At 42.1% G+C, this 18,638-nt stretch overlaps 1 protein-coding gene across 3 annotated transcripts in view; it reads right to left on the bottom strand.

The window, feature by feature from the left end:
* Positions 1-525: 525 nt before the first annotated feature.
* Positions 526-18,638, bottom strand: part of LOC137315326 (NSFL1 cofactor p47-like) — a 37,762-nt gene continuing 19,649 nt past the window's right edge. For all 3 annotated transcript variants that reach the window (XM_067980100.1, XM_067980102.1, XM_067980101.1), the window contains 5 exons: positions 16,487-16,579; positions 14,116-14,225; positions 13,298-13,435; positions 12,492-12,650; positions 526-2,516 (listed from right to left, as the gene is read on the bottom strand). In XM_067980100.1, the coding sequence (XP_067836201.1) occupies positions 2,354-2,516; positions 12,492-12,650; positions 13,298-13,435; positions 14,116-14,225; positions 16,487-16,579 (663 nt within the window). In that variant the 3' untranslated portion in view covers positions 526-2,353. The remainder of the gene's footprint in view (positions 2,517-12,491; positions 12,651-13,297; positions 13,436-14,115; positions 14,226-16,486; positions 16,580-18,638) is intronic.

Genomic DNA, 18,638 nt, shown 5'->3' with positions numbered 1-18,638 from the left:
TGTATAAAATTATGCGGGGTAGGTTAGAGTGGATAGGAAGGACCTATTTCCCTTAGTAGAGAGTCAATAGTCAGGGGCATAGATTTAAAGTGATTGGTAGAAGGATTAGAGGGGAGCTGAGGAAAGATTTTTTCACCCAGAGGGTGGTGGGGGTCTGGAACTCACTGCCTGAAAGGGTGATAGAGGCAGGAAACCCTCAACTCATTTAAAAAGTACCTGAATGTGCACCTGAAGTGCCGTGACCCACAAGGCTACGGACCAAATGCTGGAAAGTGGGATTAGGCGGGGTGGCTCATTGTCGGCCGGCGAGGACACGTTGGGCCTAATGGCCTCCTCCTGTGCTGTAAATTTTCTATGATTGCTATTTCTGATACATTCCTATATTCATGACTGCAGGTCCCTCTTAAACACAAAACAATGGTAACAAAAGTGGGACAATGCTAGTATGAGTCAATGAAGTTTAGAGTTTGATTTTCAAGCTGTAGGACAACAACATATTTGTATTTCCTTCCGAGAACTTAAGGAAAGGTTTGGAATAAAAATGTTTTATTAAACAGTCAAAGTCCCTTATCTATAGGCTTATGTTTACATATTATAGCCAAACATTGCAAAGTTTCTCATACTTTTCATCCATTTAGTGAGAACTCACCCATTTCAAACATTATTAAGCAAAGACAAGGCACCACACCACATTACCAATTGCAAGGATCTTGTAAGCTTAAATGTAGTTGTAAAACTTCTGTCATCCATATAGCCAGTTAGCAGTTCCATGAGATTGGAATCAGGATAATCAATCAACCCTGAATAATATTTGTTCTTTCATATTTTAAAGTTGTGTTCAAAATGGTGACAAAGATTCACCTCATTAAGGACATTTCTACACAGAAAATAACTTGTGGAAGAAAGGTACAGCATAATTTTTTTTCTTTTAAATCACAGATTTTCCAACAGTGCATAGGAGTAAATAGAAGAAAGCAGCATGCTTTGTGTAAATTCAGTCCAGTGCAAAGTAGCAGCTGAGACCAGGATAACTCTTCCTTTCTTTTAAAGCTTGGAAGCCTGCAGAAACAGAATGGAGCTTACTCATCTCACTTGCACTGACTTCACAGCCAAAGTTCATATCATGTAGCTATTTCATGAAAGGGGTTCTGGACAGGGCTGCTGTTTTGAACACACAAAATTATTCTTGGATGCCTGTAGTTTTATGATTGGCATCAGCCAATGGATCCTTCTTCCCTTATGTGTTGTGTGTAAATCATGTATTTAACAGGGTCCAGAACTGTAGCTTTTTCTCTATAACATTTATCACAACTTATAATATAACCACCACTCAATCCAAAAATAAACACAAATAGAGAGTTACTCAATAACAAACTGCATGCTGGCATTCTTGACCTATAAGTGATGACGACCTTATAACTCAAAGTTATCCCTGTTATCTATGGATATAGATACCAGATGGTTATCTGTTAACTTTTTTTTAAAAGAAGGCCCTCCAATTTTTTCCTATTGAATTTTACTGTGGAAGATGTAAGTAGAGACAATTTTTGTACTTATTTTGAACCTGTATTTTAAATGAATAGTCATCAATGAATTCCAAAGTTTAAACTTTTTAAAGTAGTGCCACAAGCAGCTATAAAACATGCAGCTAATGCTGCAACAGCCACTTTTCAAGAATCTAACAATCAATTGAAGACATTTCTGACAGGGCTCGTAACATTCATCTCAGGGAAACAGCTGGAAGTGGCAACTGAACCAACATTCATCATGGTATAATTTTAATGAATACATTTCAAGAACATTTTATTCCACAATTTTGAGGTTACCGGCGGTATATAAATTTTAATTACTTTTTACATCTCCCATAAAATATCAGCAGTATGATAGTTCATACTTGATTTCAACCACCATCATGCATAAATACAGTGTCTGCTCTTTATTACCAAGTGCATTTTTAATCTCCTGATGCAGTTTCAAATAAATAAAAAAAGTGAATCTAGCCCAAATACAGAAGTGATTGTTTAAACCAAGTTTCAAGATTATAACGGTTGACTGAAGTCTCCAGTTACTTTTGCAGAATGTTTCCAGTTACTATTACTATAAAGGTTTTTCTATTTGAGAATTAGTAGACTTGCACATATTAACAGTACATTTATCATACAGAAAACTGTTCCCGTAAGCTTTCCTAGGCTGCAGATCAACAACAGCTTCATTCCTCCCTCTAGTGCTAAAATGTTTTGGGGTGAGCACCCTGGCAACTTTACCACCTTTTGGTACGCAGCTCACATTCAATATACTGAAAGATCTGTAAGGCTTGTTCTATCCTGTATGGTCATACAAGTCAAAGGTGAAGTTACTTCAGACGCTGAACAATCACCGCATTAAGCAACTTGGCCTCTTGCAGAGTCTGCTCTTCATCTGTCAGCTCTTTATTTGGGAAAGTGGTCATCAGTACAAAGGAAGAAGTAGCAAAGACAGAACGGTGTTGGATGATAAATTGACGAATATCACTAATTCTGTAATTAAAACAAAGAATTCTGATTTACTCATAAAACCCCTGATTGAGATTCAGAAACGGTGAAAAGGATTGAAGGAAAACAAATGCAATTTTGAGAGAAGTGTCCATTCTAAAATATGCAATTATCAATTTAATTGAAGAAAATCTGTGCATTTGACATTCAGGGGCAAAACATTTAGAGCAGGAATTGTGTACACTGTCCTTTCATCTCCAACATTGGTTTGAATCATCAGATTATTCTCCTGGCCAGCTTTTAGGATCCTAAATAAATACTGGCAATTCTAACCCACTTCAAAATGCGTGAATCCATAGCACAAAACCATCCACCTTTTGCCTTTTCCTCGAGGGAGCTGCACCCTTTATACTGTGTAGGAACAGGCAAGTCACATAGGTGACATCACATATCAAAACATTATCTGCACTAACATCAGTCTCATGAAGAGGGGCTACAGGGATGGCTGGAGTGGGGAAACAAAATGTCACAGTAGTCCAAAGGGGAAGGGAGAAATTTCTTCTGAGTTTGTGGCTGAGACATATTGATGGAGAATGGCAAAGAGATCTCTATCCTGCATCTAACCTGTGCTACAGCTGGCATGGAAAGTGAGGCTGACACTGGGTGCAGAATGGAATGAAAATCCATTCTCCAGCACTAACATCCCTCACTTTGAGGAGCACAAAATATAGGTCGGGGGGACTTTTTCTGCATTTGGGACACATATTTTGCTATACGATGTGTACACAGGAAGAAATAAAGTCATGCCTGGCATTTGCAGCATTCACAATTCCTTGCTTGAAAACAGCTAGAAGGCAATGCCTATGAATTATTTGCTAAAGTAATGTGATGAAATAATTATTCAAATAACTTGTTCACAATTTAGGTCACTAACCAGCATAATCAGACACATAACCAGCATCCAAACAACCTCTGAATAAGATTTAACAAACTTCTTCCATTTGTTATTATAAGACAGGTTAGTAGATGAGTTCCTGGGCATCACCTTCTAGCAGTATTTAAACAACAAATTAGATGCTGCAAGTGGCAGGACTTACAGATGCTCAATGCATAGCAAACATGGACAACACAATTAATGCACCTAGTTTAAGGGTGCATTGTTTTTGAATGGTTCCCAAATGCAGAATAACTTTGTTTCCCTTCTCTTCAGGGAAACATCCTCTTAACCATGCCATCAAGTGAAAGCTGGTTGTGTATGGGTAGAGGATGTGACCTGGGAGTTGAGAGAAAAGGTACCACCAATGGGACAGTGAGATTGATTGAGCATTGGCCAACAGCAGAATGTCCGTGATCCACTGTTTCTGATCAGGAAGGGATTGTCAGAATCACCATTATCAGCTCTGATTGAATCTTCTGGGAAAAGGGAGGAAACACATACAGGAAACATTCACTTTCAGGAAGAGGACAGTGTGCAGCCTTAAGGGCAATTCACCCATTAGCCTTGAGTAGAAATAGGTGAGTTGGGTGATGGCAAAATGTCTATTAAAACAATAGCACCAAGTCTGAAAGATACCATGCACAACTCTGAATGAATTCTCCATTTGCATGGGTGATTGAGACTCACATTAATTTCTGCATCAATGAGCAATCAGTATTGCTAAGAGACATGTAGAGATATGGTCCCACCCACACTACTGCTGCACTCTTGTAATGTAATGGATTTTCTCTAAAAGAGCCTAAAAGTGGCTGTAAAAGTAACCTTACCAGTCAGAACTTTCAAGACCATTGTGCAAAATAGATGTTGATAGAGTTCACTGACCCTGCATCTATTTCAGTTACACAGAGCCAGAGGTGAAATAAGGTGGTGTGTACAAAGTCCACAAACAGCAGATAAGGGGAATGTTACCAGCTTGAAATTGTGAAGCTTGCTGATGGGTAAAACGAGTCCAGTAGATTTGAAAATATATTGTCATCTGTACGTGTGCAAAGACCTGCCTATCATCCCAGGTACAGGATTCACTATGGAACAGCTGCACTATGGAATGGCTGACTCTGCAGCAGGTGGTGAGTCAGGGATTTGGATATATTGTCAACCATACAGATTTGATCTAATCTGACATGTAGCAGGGGCTGCTTGCAGTATAATAGGAGGGGGCAAAACGCAATTTTGAAAGGTTCAGAGATCTGGAACTGAGGTTACATTTCTGCTGTGACAACAAATGAGACTGTGCCCACCTTGCCACTGGAAGAGTTGAAAAACCCGATGGAGGGACTTTGCAAGGGCTCAGCAACAAGGAGGCACAGTACTCCTCCTGGACTCCCAGTTGCCTTCAGGAACCCAAGTGGTCCACTGTGCAGCTCTGTCAGGTAGAACCGTGTGAAAAGGTGGGGTGGGGGGGGGGGGAAGATTTCTTTAAAGACACAATGAGGGTTGAAATTAAGGAGTCAGAATCCTGATGCAGTCTCATTCAAGTGGCAGTATGCATGACATATAGATCTGCACCTAGAGTTATACAGCACGGATAGAGGCCCTTCGGCCCATCGTGTCAACAACCACAGGGAATGGGGGAGGAGGCTGGGAGGTGGCTAGGGAGCAGACCTGGTAGTATAACTGAAAAAATACAAGGAAAAACAAAAATGATTAAATAGTGGATCAGATGCATATAAATCACTACAGAAAAATTCATAAATTTCTGACAAAAGCAGAGTGGCCGGATTTTAGACTACCACTGCTGGAACTTTTTTCTTGTTAGCCATGTCCTTTATAATGTGCAGGAGCACAGAGGTCACATGGTTGGTACCACAGATGTCAAAACATCTTCTCCTTCCCCTCCTGTTCTGGAACAAGCCCATTCCATGAATCCATCAGTGTGGGCAATATGCTAGAAATGTACAGCTTTGTTATAATGCAACTCTGAATAATGCAATACCACTTAATGGCTTCGGAGCTATTACATAAAAGCCACTGCATGCACCACTGGAGCCTTACGTATCAACAGTTAACATCACTACGTGAACATAAATCAAATTTACAAATGCTATGGTACAGAATGTATTGTGCACTCGGGGGCTTGAGATTTTTTAAATCATCCATCTGAGGCTATGCGCAGGTGACCTTGTGAGCAGACAAATGGCAGATGGCTACTTGAACAAAGGAATCAAGACTGGAAGACAGTTGTATCAAGATCTTACTCTGTGTTCCCTAAATGTGACCTTCCCTAGGTACCCACAGGTTTTCTTCTGTAAGATGTTCTTCAAATACAGTATATTGTATAATGTTATTGTGGAAATAAAGTGTGTGGTGTTGAGGTCCAAGATTTCAAGCCTAAGAAGCCTTTGTAAAATTCTTTCCAGCTGCAGAATCTGCTGATATCACAGCCCCGATATTACCAGGGAGGCAGGTTGGCAGCGGGGAGAGGGGGCGACTCTGTCCGTTCCCCATGCGATCGCGGGTTTCCCATCGGAAACCTGCGCAGCAGGCGGACCGTGCACCTGCATCACAGGATGTAAGCTGGAGGAGCCCTATTTAAAGGGACACTCCTCCAATGACTGATGCTGCAGCAAAGAACCACACAGGACCATGGAGCAGCCCAGGAGAAAGGCTGCCCCCAGGTTTAATGATGCCTCACTCCAGGTCTTACTGGAAGGGGTGAGGAGGAGGAGGGAAATCCTCCACCCGGCAGACGGGAGGAAGTGGCCTGCCTCTGCCACCAGGAAAGTGTGGCTTGAGGTGGCAGAGGAGGTCAGCAGCAGCAGCAACGTCTTCCGCACATGGATCCAGTGCAGGAAGCATTTCAATTACCTAACTAGGTCAGCCAAAGTGAGTACACTTACTCATTCTCCTACACTCCATTTTCCACATCACCGCACCCACCCCCCAACTCCTTCTGCACTGCCAACACTACTCTATCACATCACTCCTCACACCCACTCAAACCTCATCCTTAACTTACATGCACTTACTCACCTCCCCAGTACTCATCCCACCACTACCACTCAACCCAATCCTCATACAATGTCATGGCTCTGTCTCATACTCACCCTCTGATGCATCTCTTTCACAGTCAGCCTCACCCAAACCAATGCATTCAGCGATTGGCCACGTCACCATCCCTCACTCGTGCCTCTCTACTTTCTACCCTTATAGGAGAAGAGAGCCCAGAATGCACGGGAGAGGGCGAAGACCGGAGGGGTGCCGCAACATCAGGTCGTCCTCACGGACACGGAGCAGGAGGCTCTTGAATTGAGCCGCACCTTCGAGTGCCTGTCCGTCGGGGACGCCGAGACTGCCACCTGACAAACGGCTAGTGACAGAACTTTAACATTCAGCACTCACAATAGCAAATGATGTTAACATGCCTTGCCATCTTCAGTACCTCAACATCTGTCATCATACTTAATATTGCCTTCTGTTCTCTTACAGGGCCTTCAGCGACCGCTGTGACGACAGAGGGTGATTCCTCAGAGGACCTGCCAGTCTCTGAGGGGGCACCATCACATCTGAGTGAGCCATCCACCAGCGCAGATACACACACCTCAGTGGGTCCCCATCCTCAGTTAGTTTCGGTTGCACATGAAGAGTCACCACACACATGTGAGCACAAGCAGACACTTGTGGCAGAGGCAGCTGTGGAGAATCCGCTTCGGTGGCAGCATTCTTCTCCAAGCTCTGCTCAGCTGGACACAGATGCTGAATCCTGGGGGCCATCCTTTAAAAGGAGCATGATTGAGGGGCAGCAGCACATTTGCGAGGTGCTGGAACAGGTGCCATGTGCACTCTCCACAATCGCGCAGAAGATGGAGGAGTCCAACTCCTGCATTGGTGGAATAGTGGCATAGGTACAGGAGGGGATCTCCGAGATACTGTCACAGAGATGTGAGGGCATCTCTCAGATAGTGTCGCGGGTAAATGCGGGAATGTCTGCGATGGAGGGAAGGCTAGCCTCCATCGAGCTTCAAGCACGGCTCATCCACTGAGGCCCTGATAACAGCCATTCGGACTCAGGATGAGCAACATTCTGCCGCCTTAAACAGGCAGGCAGACACACTAGCACTGTCCTTACAAGGCTTCACACATGTCCTCCAAACTGTCGTCCAGCAGGGTGGTAGGAGTGATGTGGGCCTGGCCCAGGAGAGGGATGGTGGCGAAAGGGGACATGAAAGTGGGGACGCCATTCAAAGTGCTCCCAAGTCTCGCCCGTTGCCCCCCTCTCAATCAGTACCCGCAATGCTGCCTCCTCTCCAGGTGGTCGAGTCTGCCCCTGCAGGTGCAGGTGGAGCAGTCTTTGGAGAAGCCCTCACGGGCACCGAAACCCACAGGGCGTCGGCCCAAAGCATCTAATCGGTCAGGGCATGAACAAGAGCAACCAGCCACTACCTCTGCTACAGCCACAGGGGAAGCACCATGTAGGAGTAGTAGGAAGTGTAACGCAAAGGTTTTGTGAGCACAAAGGTGGTGCACAAGGGTGTTTGATGCTTTGTTACGTTTTTTATTTATATTTCATTTTTGTTCGAATCGCATTAAATATTATATTGTCACCACTACTGCCACGTCTTGGCCATTCTTGACTGGCTTGTGTAATAAGTCCCTTTCATGTGGTTCACCATGAACGTCCACACTTGATGCCACCCATTGGGTCACCCTACAGTGGGTGTATGTGTAGTTGCACGACTATTTTGTGCAGGTTCCTGTGGCGCAGCACTGTGTTGTGGAGCTCCACCTGGTGGAGGTGGACAGCGTGCCTGGCGAGGTTGGTGATGCTGCTCAACCTCGGATGAATGCAGTCATGGCGCCCCTCATCCTGACGGTGTGAGTTTGAGGGGGTCCGCAAAGTAGGTAAATGTGTTTGCACAGCAGAGTTTAGGGTATAAAGGAATAATTTTGAGTGGAAAGACAAAGGTGTTGCAGCCAAAACTTTGTCTGAAGTGACAGAGTGCCCTGCTGCAATAAATGACATACTCTCCCCAACTGTCAAAAAATTCTTTGCATCTCCCACTGGCTGCTGGCTGAAACACGTCTGCTCCAACAGGGAGTGTTTTTCACAGCATGGGAAACATGCTGAGGATCCTTCAAAATTGCACCCCTGCCAAAATCTCCTGTCAATGAGGTCTGTTAAGTACCTCAAATAGCTATATAAGTATCAAAATTATCATCCCGCCGGCTTTAATTGCCGGTGGGAGTCCCGCATGCGGGAGCTGTGTGCGCACCCGAACGCGTCATTAGGGAACCCGGAAGTGGGCCGGTTGGAGGCGGGCTCCGAACCAGCTCCGGGATTCTGCCATTTTAGGAGCCCCACCCCACCACCCAACGCACCCGTTCGGCCATCCGAAAATCAGTCCCCACGTGTCCTGAGGTTTGGTGGATGAACCAGCTCAGTTTGGTGTTGGGGACAATAACAAGGTATTATTGATTGTTCTCATGTTTTTGTTTTACTCAAAATGCAGGTGGGTTGAGAGGATTGTATGCTTATATTAAGTAATCCTGAATGAGGCCTTTGTTCTTAGATTGATAAATCACTATGCTTTTGACGGAGGTACTATACTGCACATCTTATTATAAAGCATACTTGGCTTGGATCCCAAGAGTAACAATGTAAAAAAAGGAATACTGTATAGTCTACTGCAATTTGTATAACTTCAGCAGCGTGAAACATTGTTTGCAAATAAAAATGGTGATTGCATGAACATTTTCTTCCTTTTTCTGAAACTGTGTAAGTCCTTTTTGAATGACTTGGAATACATTTCAAGATTCTATAATTACAAATGTATAAAATATATACACATTGGCCCAGAATTTCCGCTAGATTGCGCTGGCAGTCCGGCCGTATCAGCACAAAATGCCCAGCATAATTTGAGTTTCCACAAACTTTTGCGCTGGCTCAAACAAAAACTGTGCTGAAGCCAGCCTCACCCACAAAACTGGCCATTTCAGGATTAATCATATTTGCATTCTGTCATTTTGTCCTGATGTAAAGGAACAAATTTAAAGTCTGCCTAGCTGCTAAGAAATATAACAGTATATTCTTGTTACTAGACTAACAGGAAGTTTCAGAACGCAATTCAAAATTAACTTTGTATTTCTCCAAATTTCATTGGTATAGAAAGAACAAACTTGCAATCATATAGCACCTTTCATGTGCTCATGATGTCCTACAGCTTCACAGCCCATGAGTTATTTTTAAGTATAGTCAGTGTTTTGTAGGCAAAAGTAACAACTAATTTTCCCCCAGCAAAGTCCCACAAACAGCAAATGAGTAGGAACATAGGAACAGGAGTAGGCCATTCAGCCCCTTGTGCCTGCTCTGCCATTTGATAAGATCATAGCTGATCTGTGATCTAACTCCATATACCTGCCTTTGGCCCATATCCCTTAATACCTTTGGTTGACAAAAAGCTATCTATCTCACATTTAAATTTAGCAATTGAGCTAGTATCAATTGCCGTTTGCGGAAGAGAGTTCCAAACTTCTATCACCCTTTGTGTGTAGAAATGTTTTCTAATTTCACTCCTGAAAGGTCTGGCTCTAATTTTTAGACCGTGCCCCCTACTCCTAGAATCCCCAACCAGCGGAAATAGTTTCTCTCTATCCACCCTATCTGTTCACCTTAATATCTTATAAACTTCGATCAGATCACCCCTTAACCTTCTAAACTCTGGAGAATACAACCCCCAATTGTGTAATCTCTCCTCTTAACTGAACCCTTGAAGTCCGGGTATCATTCCAGTAAACCTACGCTGCACTCCCTCCAAGGCCACTATGTCCTGCCGAAGGTGCGGTGCCCAGAACTGCTCTCAGTACTCCAGGTGCGGTCTAACCAGGGTTTTGTGTAGCTGCAGCATAACTTCTGCCCCCTTGTACTCTAGTCCTCTAGATATAAAGGCCAGCATTCCATTAGCCTTGTTGATTATTTTCTGCACCTGTTCATGACACTTCAATGATCTATGTACCTGTACCCTTAAGTCCCTTTGGACATCCACTGTTTTTAACTTTTTACCATTTAGAAAGTACACTGTTCTATCCTTTTTTGATCCAAAGTGGATTTTTTTTATTCGTTCATGGGATGTGGGCGTCGCTGGTGAGGCCGGCATATATTGCCCATCCCTAATTGCCCTTGAGAAGGTGGAGTGAGCCGCCTTCTTGAACTGCTGCAGTCCGTGTGGTGACGGTTCTCCCACAGTGCTGTTAGGAAGGGAGTTCCAGGATTTTGACCCAGCGATGATGAAGGAACGGCGATATATTTCCAAGTCGGGATTGTGTGTGACTTGGAGGGGAACGCGCCTGCTGCTCTTGTCCTTCTAGGTGGTAGAGATCGTGGGTTTGGGAGGTGCTGTTGAAGAAGCCTTGGCGAGTTGCTGCAGTGCATCCTGTGGATGGTACACACTGCAGCCACTGTGCGCTGGTGGTGAAGGGAGTGAATATTATGGGTGGTGGATGGGATGCCAATTAAGCGGGCTGCTTTATCTTGGATGGTGTCGAGCTTCTTGAGTGTTGTTGGAGCTGCACTCATCCAAGCAAGTGGAGAGTATTCCATCACACTCCTGACTTGTGCCTTGTAGATGGTGGAAAGGCTTTGGGGAGTCAGGAGGTGAGTCACTTGCCGCAGAATACCCAGCCTCTGACCTGCTCTCGTAACCACAGTATTTATATGGCTGGTCCAGTTAAGTTTTTGGTCAATGGTGACCCCCAGGATGTTGATGGTGGGGGATTCGGCGATGGTAATGCCATTGAATACCAAGGGGAGGTGGTTAGACTCTCTCTTGTTGGAGATGGTCATTGCCTGGCACTTATCTGGCGCGAATGTTACTTGCCACTTATCAGCCCAAGCCTGGATGTTGTCCAGGTCGTGCTGCATGCGGGCTCGGACTGCTTCATTATTTGAGGGGTTGCGAATGGAACTGAACACTGTGCAATCATCAGTGAACATCCCCATTTCTGACCTTATGATGGAGGGAAGGTCATTGATGAAGCAGCTGAAGATGGTTGGGCCTAGGACACTGCCCTGAGGAACTCCTGCAGTAATGTCCTGGGGCTGAGATGATTGGCCTCCAACAAACGCTACCATCTTCCTTTGTGCTAGATATGACTCCAGCCACTGGAGAGTTTCCCCCGATTCCCATTGACTTCAATTTTACTCGGGCTCCTTGGTGCTACACTCGGTCAAATGCTGCCTTGATGTCAAGGGTAGTCACTCTCACCTCACCTCTGGAATTCAGCTCTTTTGTCCATGTTTGGACCAAGGCTGTAATGAGGTCTGGAGCCTAGTGGTCCTGGCGGAACCCAAACTGAGCATCGGTGAGCAGGTTATTGACCTCACATTTGTCTACATTGAATTCCATTTGCCACAGTTTTGCCCATTCACCTAATCTATCAATATCGCTTTGTAATTTTGTGTTTTCATCTACACTGCTTACAATGCCACCAATCTTTGTGTCATCGGCAAACTTAGATATGAGACTTTCTATGCCTTCATCTAAGTCGTTAATAAATATTGTGAATAATTGAGGACCCAAGATAGATCCCTGCGGGTCTCCACTAGTCACATCCTGCCAATGTGAGTACCTACCCATTATCCCTACTCTCTGTCGCCTTTCGCTCAGCCATCTTCCTAACCAAGTCCGTACTTTTCCCTCGATTCCATGGGCTTGTATATTAGCTAACAGTCTCTTATGTAAGTGACAGTTAATCTGTTTTGATAGTGCTGGTTCAGAGATGAATCAGAACTCCTTGCTCTTCTTCGAATAGTGCCATACGATTTTTTATGCCCAGGTGGCGATAACGTTTAATGGCTGGTCCAAAAGACAGCATTGCAGAACTCTCTCAGTACCGTACTGGAGAGTCAGCATAGATTATGTGCTCAAGTCTTGTAGTGTGGTTTGAACCCACAATCTTAGAAATGAGAGTGCTACCACTAAAATAAATTAGATTAGGTATCACAGCTATTAGTATGCTTGCGGATGTGTTTGAACACATGAAAAAGGGTTCTGTAGTAACATCAAAGTGAGACCCATATCATTTCTTACCTATGAGTTTGATTGAATTTCTGCACCAAACGACTCCCATCTGCTAGACGAATCTGAATGTTGGTTGTTGGCTCAGAATCATTTATATTCACAATATTAACAAAATATTTGAACTCCTCTTCAGGAGAAGATGGTGTGCTAACTATGGTTGGAGTAGGGCTATGTAAAGGGAGAAAAGCATACAATTCATCACTGCCAAAAGTACAGACATTCCTGGTTTTGCTACAACTTGGGAAACAATACATTAAATAAACAGCATTTTTTAATCATCCTTTTAAAGCATTTCAGATACTAAGATTATTTTTCTTTTAAATACTATTTATTCCCATGTCTAGGTCAACCAAACAAGTAGGACACTGGTTGATTTTTCACCCTTCTCATAAGGATTGAACACTTAAGAGACTGTTTATCCTGGCACCAAGGGAGGGGCATGGGATAAATGTCAGAAATGGGAAGGTGAAAGGTCACATCAGGCCTAATTATCTCACAAAGAGAATGTTTGGAATGTACTGCCCAGCAAGGCAATCAAGGCTGATCACATTGGCAATTTTAAAAGGACCTTCTTTACCCAAAACTATCTCGCGATCTTAAAAATCATTCCAGATTTAAGCCCTTATTTGCCATCCTTATATGCCTTTTCAAGGACTAGAAGCTTAAGTAGGTTTGTTGCCAGCTTGATTTTTAGCTTTCAGAAGAGTACTTTGTAAAAAAGAGATGCTTAACTCCATCAAATATGCATTTAAGGACATTTCCAAGTGTCAAATCTACAACATGGACCAACAAGCCACCCAATATTCATCTCCTACCTTCCCAGTTTCTGTCCCTCTCCAGAAAACGCCTTGAACTTCAATTTGTGCTTTAAATATTCTTCACTTCTGTGATCCTCCATATCCAAACTTACTTGACTTCCATGAACCAATTTTTGGAGCTCAACAGGAATCTCCCTGGATTGAACAATGCACACAAAAACACAACACAACTGAAATGTAATTTAAACAACAGGTCTGGAGTGGGTGCATACACACGAAGAGGGTGAGCGAGTACGGTTAGAGGGCATGAGTGAGGGGGGGGGGGGGGAGAAAGAGAGGGGGCAAATGAAAGTAGAAGGAGTGGCATAGGAAAGGAGTGGCATAGGAAAGGAGGGGAAGTGAGGGGGCAGGAGAAGGGGGAAGCAGGTGAGAGGGAGGATAGGAAGAAAATGGAGGAGAAAAAAAGAGAAGAATGGAGGGGGAGAGAGTAGAGACAGTGGAGGAAGAGTACAAGTCAAGGCAGCGAGAGGAGACTAAAACAGCACGTGAGAATTAGTGTGTACGAGAGACAGACAGCACGCGATAGTGGAGAGAGGCAAACTTGACACATAGCGCATGTGCAAAATACAGACAGTGCACACAAGTAACAGATAGCATATGCAAGGCAGATACTATCAAATTGCACACATCACACTTCTGCTCTGAGTAAAGATCTGAAGATTCAATCTACTTTTGGCCTGTGTTCTAGCCTGTCTCAAGGTAACATGTAATTGAAAACACAAGTCAGTAACAATATTTGCAAAAAATGGTAAAAGAAATTCATGTATTTTTAGATTACTTCTTAAATCAGCACTACTTTATTAACAGCATCTTACCCTCTACTAATGGATTCCAAAAACTGAGCATTTGTAGGGTCTGTGTATGTTCGAAGTTCTCCATCATCCAGACTGAAGCCATTTTTCCAGAGCTTCAGCAAAATCTGAACCTATCAAGAATCACATATTAATTTCACACAAGTTAATGGGAAAAGAAAACACTAGGCATATAAAATACATAATTAATGAGGAAATCTCACCATCAAGACCTCTTTAAAAAACAGAAAAATAACTTGGATTAGCTTTGGCTTCTTTTGTAGTAAAATATACTCAAATAACAAACATGAACACGACGGCTAAATTAAATCTTAATGTACAAAACCATTTACTACTCATTCCTTTATAAATAAAAAAGCTTAGCTGCTTAACGTTTAAAGGGGTCAAGCATTTAAACGATTCACAGTTCCTGCTGTTCATTTACCTAATACAATCCTTTGCGCACTGTATTAAAAGGGACTGGGGTATAGACAACATTTTTAATAATGTTCATGAATTACATAGAAGTATGTTGGGAGCACCAATGTACCATTCCATAGAATGGCAGGACATATGTTCATTCATGTAATTCTCTGTGCTGAAAATTCCTGTTATCAATCACATCACTGTATGTTGAAATTACAAACTTTCTGATGGGGGAGGGGGGGGCGGGAAAGAAGAGAGAAACTGTGGAAGTCATCCCTCAGGTCACTTTTACACACTGCTCACTGGCTGGGTCAGAGGCCTGGACAAGGTTGCCCACCTTCTCAGCTACCACCAGGGAGAAGTGCAAATGTTTCCTGTAAAATTAAATCAAACATTCAGAAAACACAACAAAAGACATTCATTACCAAAAATAACACCCTTGCGAAGCATTTTATCTAGTTTAAGCTTGGTAGTGGTTCTTTTGACGCAGTTACAATGCTTAAGCAGTTTAAAAATCAGCTGCATTCAAAATCATATCGCCAGCTTAATCAGATACAAGGTTGTAAGCACTTTTGTTCAGTTTGGTCTTTGAGGAGGAGCCAAGCTACATTCAAACACAAAAAGACTGATTTGCTCAGTTATGGGTATGGCTTGCAGTCACTGTTGAATTTAGCTGAGAGGATCCATAACCACTGATTAAGTATCTAAGAGCGGGGACTGTTCAAGTCATTGATTCGGTTTGGAACTTTCAAACTGAAAAGTCAGATTCTGCAGTTGATAAGGTTATAAGAATAAGAATAAATGTAAAGATTAACTATAAAATAATAGTCAGTGCAGAGATTGTAAACATTTATTTTTGTTTTGAGGAGCTAGTTAAATATAGTACCTATGTAAATATATATATATATATATATATATATTACATTACTGTTTATTGGCTTCTTCAAGCATTGTTCATAAAATCACTTGATAAAAGTATGGAACAAGATCTGATATTGCCATGCTCTGCCACTTTTTGAAGATGTGAGCAAAATTCTATGGAAGTGAGAGATAGATCCAATAAAAGTTTTCTGTTTGTTATCCCGGGCATGTTGCCAAGACCTATTAGGACCAATGAAGGTATTCAAGGCTTTGAGGAGTTCACAGAAACCAAAGTATCTAGGATAACGGCAGAAAAGACCCAAAATGTAACAACTATTTCTGCTTTTGCAAAAAATGGAAGGAAAACATGAAATTTTTCTACCCAAATGTCCAACCCTTCTCCAAATCTTTTCCAAATAAAATGTCTAGGACATGTATATAGATTATGATTTTAAAATGTCTAATGTCTCAATAACACACAAACTGAGTGCGTATTCAGTTGTTTTGCAGGGTTGCTCACTGCCTGGAGAATCAGATTATTTTTCCAAATACAATGCTTCTCATTTCTTTCCTGGTACTATTAAAGAAAAAAGTTTAACCCACTTAGCATTTTTTTTAATGTGTTCGTACTATTTCTACTTTTGCTATTATGTTTTTAAAAAATTAGTTTCCTAGTTATCTACTTTTCTCTTATTTCTAATTCCATTTCTTTAGGTGGAAGGTGGGAAAATACCATTTTGAGAAGCGAAATTTAATCTCTCTGTTCTGGAAAATCTGACCACAACTGTTATTCTATGCCATGATGCAAGCTATACGTTGTATCAACTGTTGACAAACAGAGCTCCAAAGGGAGTAGCATTTCCCCCTTTAAGAAAGATATTGTTTACACAGTAGTTGTAAAGCTAGGTAGTAGAGATGGATATCCAGCCAGGTTCAGAAAGTAAATACAACAAATGTTAACATTCTTCAGTGAATGCAGACACAAAAGTTGCAGGCAGATTCCTAGAGTTGTGGAAAACACAGATACAAGCAGATTCAAGGAATAAAAAAGTTTTATTGTAGACAATCTTTATGACATTTTTTCCAGCCTTCAGTTCTCAGAACTTACATCCTGGTTAGAATCTTGTTTTTTATCTTGTGAAATATATTCAGATAGTTCTTGCGTTGATGCTCCCAGTCGGTATCCACCACCAGAAAATGGCTATAAAATAAATCAGAAACCGTACAATAAATACTAACATATTTATCAGAATTGTTCTGCATTTATACAAAGTAATGGAACATTAAAAAACTTTACCCAGAGGTAACTACATCACCTTACTTCACACTACAATGGGGCAGAACTTGTACAGGGCGGTGTGGCAACAGTCTCTGCAGCACCTGCGAAATAAATTTACGAATGTACTTACTGCGGGCTCTGTGGCATCGACTTGCGCGATTTTGAACTTTTAAAGAATTGTGCGCAATCAACCTAGACTCTGAACAGTGTAAGTTGATTCGCATGGAAATGTCTGTGAAAATAGAAGACACTCCCACAAATTCTGTCAGGAAGAGAAGTCACGCCCACAAGCAGGCTCACAGACTTCATTCATTTAAAGTTAGTATTCTGGAAATCATTGTAAGCAAAAATTTTATTTTTTTTATATAAAAAGTCAAAGAAATAATTTAATTAAATTAAAGAGACTGAAGGGAAAAGTAAAAAAAGGTTTTTTAATTTAACATTTTTTTTAATGACCAAAAACGATTAAAGTAAGGAGTAATATGAGACTCCACATTTTTAAAATTTAATTTTTAGTTGTTTGGCAGTCATAAAGAGTTACCGCGCTTTTAAAACTTAGTTTAGATCTGGTATTTTCAAGCGTATCTTTTGGTGGTGTAATTAGTTACGTTCCAGCTGGGCTGATGAGCAAGGTTGCGATTTTTCAGTGATATCTATGATGGAAGGGTGCGATGACCCTTTAATTCGCAGCTGTCAAATCACCAGCGAACCGATCGGAGCAAGTTCACGACTTCTGCATTTAACTACGCATGTGCAAATGCGGCAACTTGCTCCTTCGATTCGCCATAAAAAACAGAGAGCGCTATTGAGCTCTCTGCTATTTTGGGAGCAGGTTCTGCCCCATCATTTATAGTATCATAGTATGTAGATCTCTCAATCCCAAAGATCTCATGTGAACCAGGTTCAATGTGAAGTTATCATGGGAAATAAAGCTTCTACATTATTACCAGAACTCACTGCCAAATGTTGACAGAATACAAAAAAAATGTAAGCAGCACCAAGAATTATATATAAAATTAACCATTATGAGATTGCTTTTATGGGGGCAAAGGTAAGGAACCTAGTAACTTGGTATTTCAAGGAGAGTCCCTACTTCTTGAACTGGGCTATTTTCTTTAGCTCACACTAGGATTCTGAAACAAACTATTACACCAAGAAACTCACTCACTTGTAGCTTTATTACCTTTTAAACCTATTAATCTTTTAAAACAAATACTGAAAGAACCTAATTTCTGATTTGCTTATCTTCACTTCCCTCATTTTCTCCTCCTATCCATACTATTTTGGATATATTTAAATGTCTTTTTCTAAATTTTGATGCATTTTCAGTTTAAATAAGTTTGGTACTTGGTGCTCTGTATCCTCCATTGTATCACTTTGCATTTAGCTCTGACCCACATAAGTTTAAGTCAGTCACCAATAGATTAAAAACTACCTCCAAAGGTTGTTTTCACCTGATAGTGTCCCTGAAATTATCAGGTCAAGTCACTTATGCTATAATCAGGTTGACATTCAGAAGTCTTGCTGCATGCAGGCACAGACTGCTTCATTATCTGAGGGGTTGCGAATGGAACTGAACACTGTGCTATCATCAGCGAACATCCCCATTTCTGACTTTATGATGGAGGGAAGGTCATTGATGAAGCAGCTGAAGATGTTTGGGCCTCTGACACTGCCTTGAGGAACTCCTGCAGCAATGTCCTGGGGATGAGATGATTGGCCTCCAACAACCATTGCCATCTTCCTTTGTGCTAGGTATGACTCCAGCCACTGGAGAGTTTTCCCCCTGATTCCCATTGATTTCAGTTTTACCAGGGCTCCTTGGTGCCACACTCGGTCAAATGCTGCCTTGATGTCAAGGGCAGTCACTCTCACCTCACCTCTGGAATTCAGCTCTTTTGTCCATGTTTGGACCAAGGCTGTAATGAGGTCTGGAGCCGTGTGGTCCTGGCGGAACCCAAACTGAGCATCAGTGAGTTGG

The sequence above is a fragment of the Heptranchias perlo genome, chromosome 3, assembly GCF_035084215.1.
Source record: "Heptranchias perlo isolate sHepPer1 chromosome 3, sHepPer1.hap1, whole genome shotgun sequence".
Lineage (NCBI taxonomy): Eukaryota > Metazoa > Chordata > Chondrichthyes > Hexanchiformes > Hexanchidae > Heptranchias > Heptranchias perlo.
Note: the sequence above shows the minus strand (reverse complement) of the source record. Positions and strands in the feature narration are given on the sequence as shown.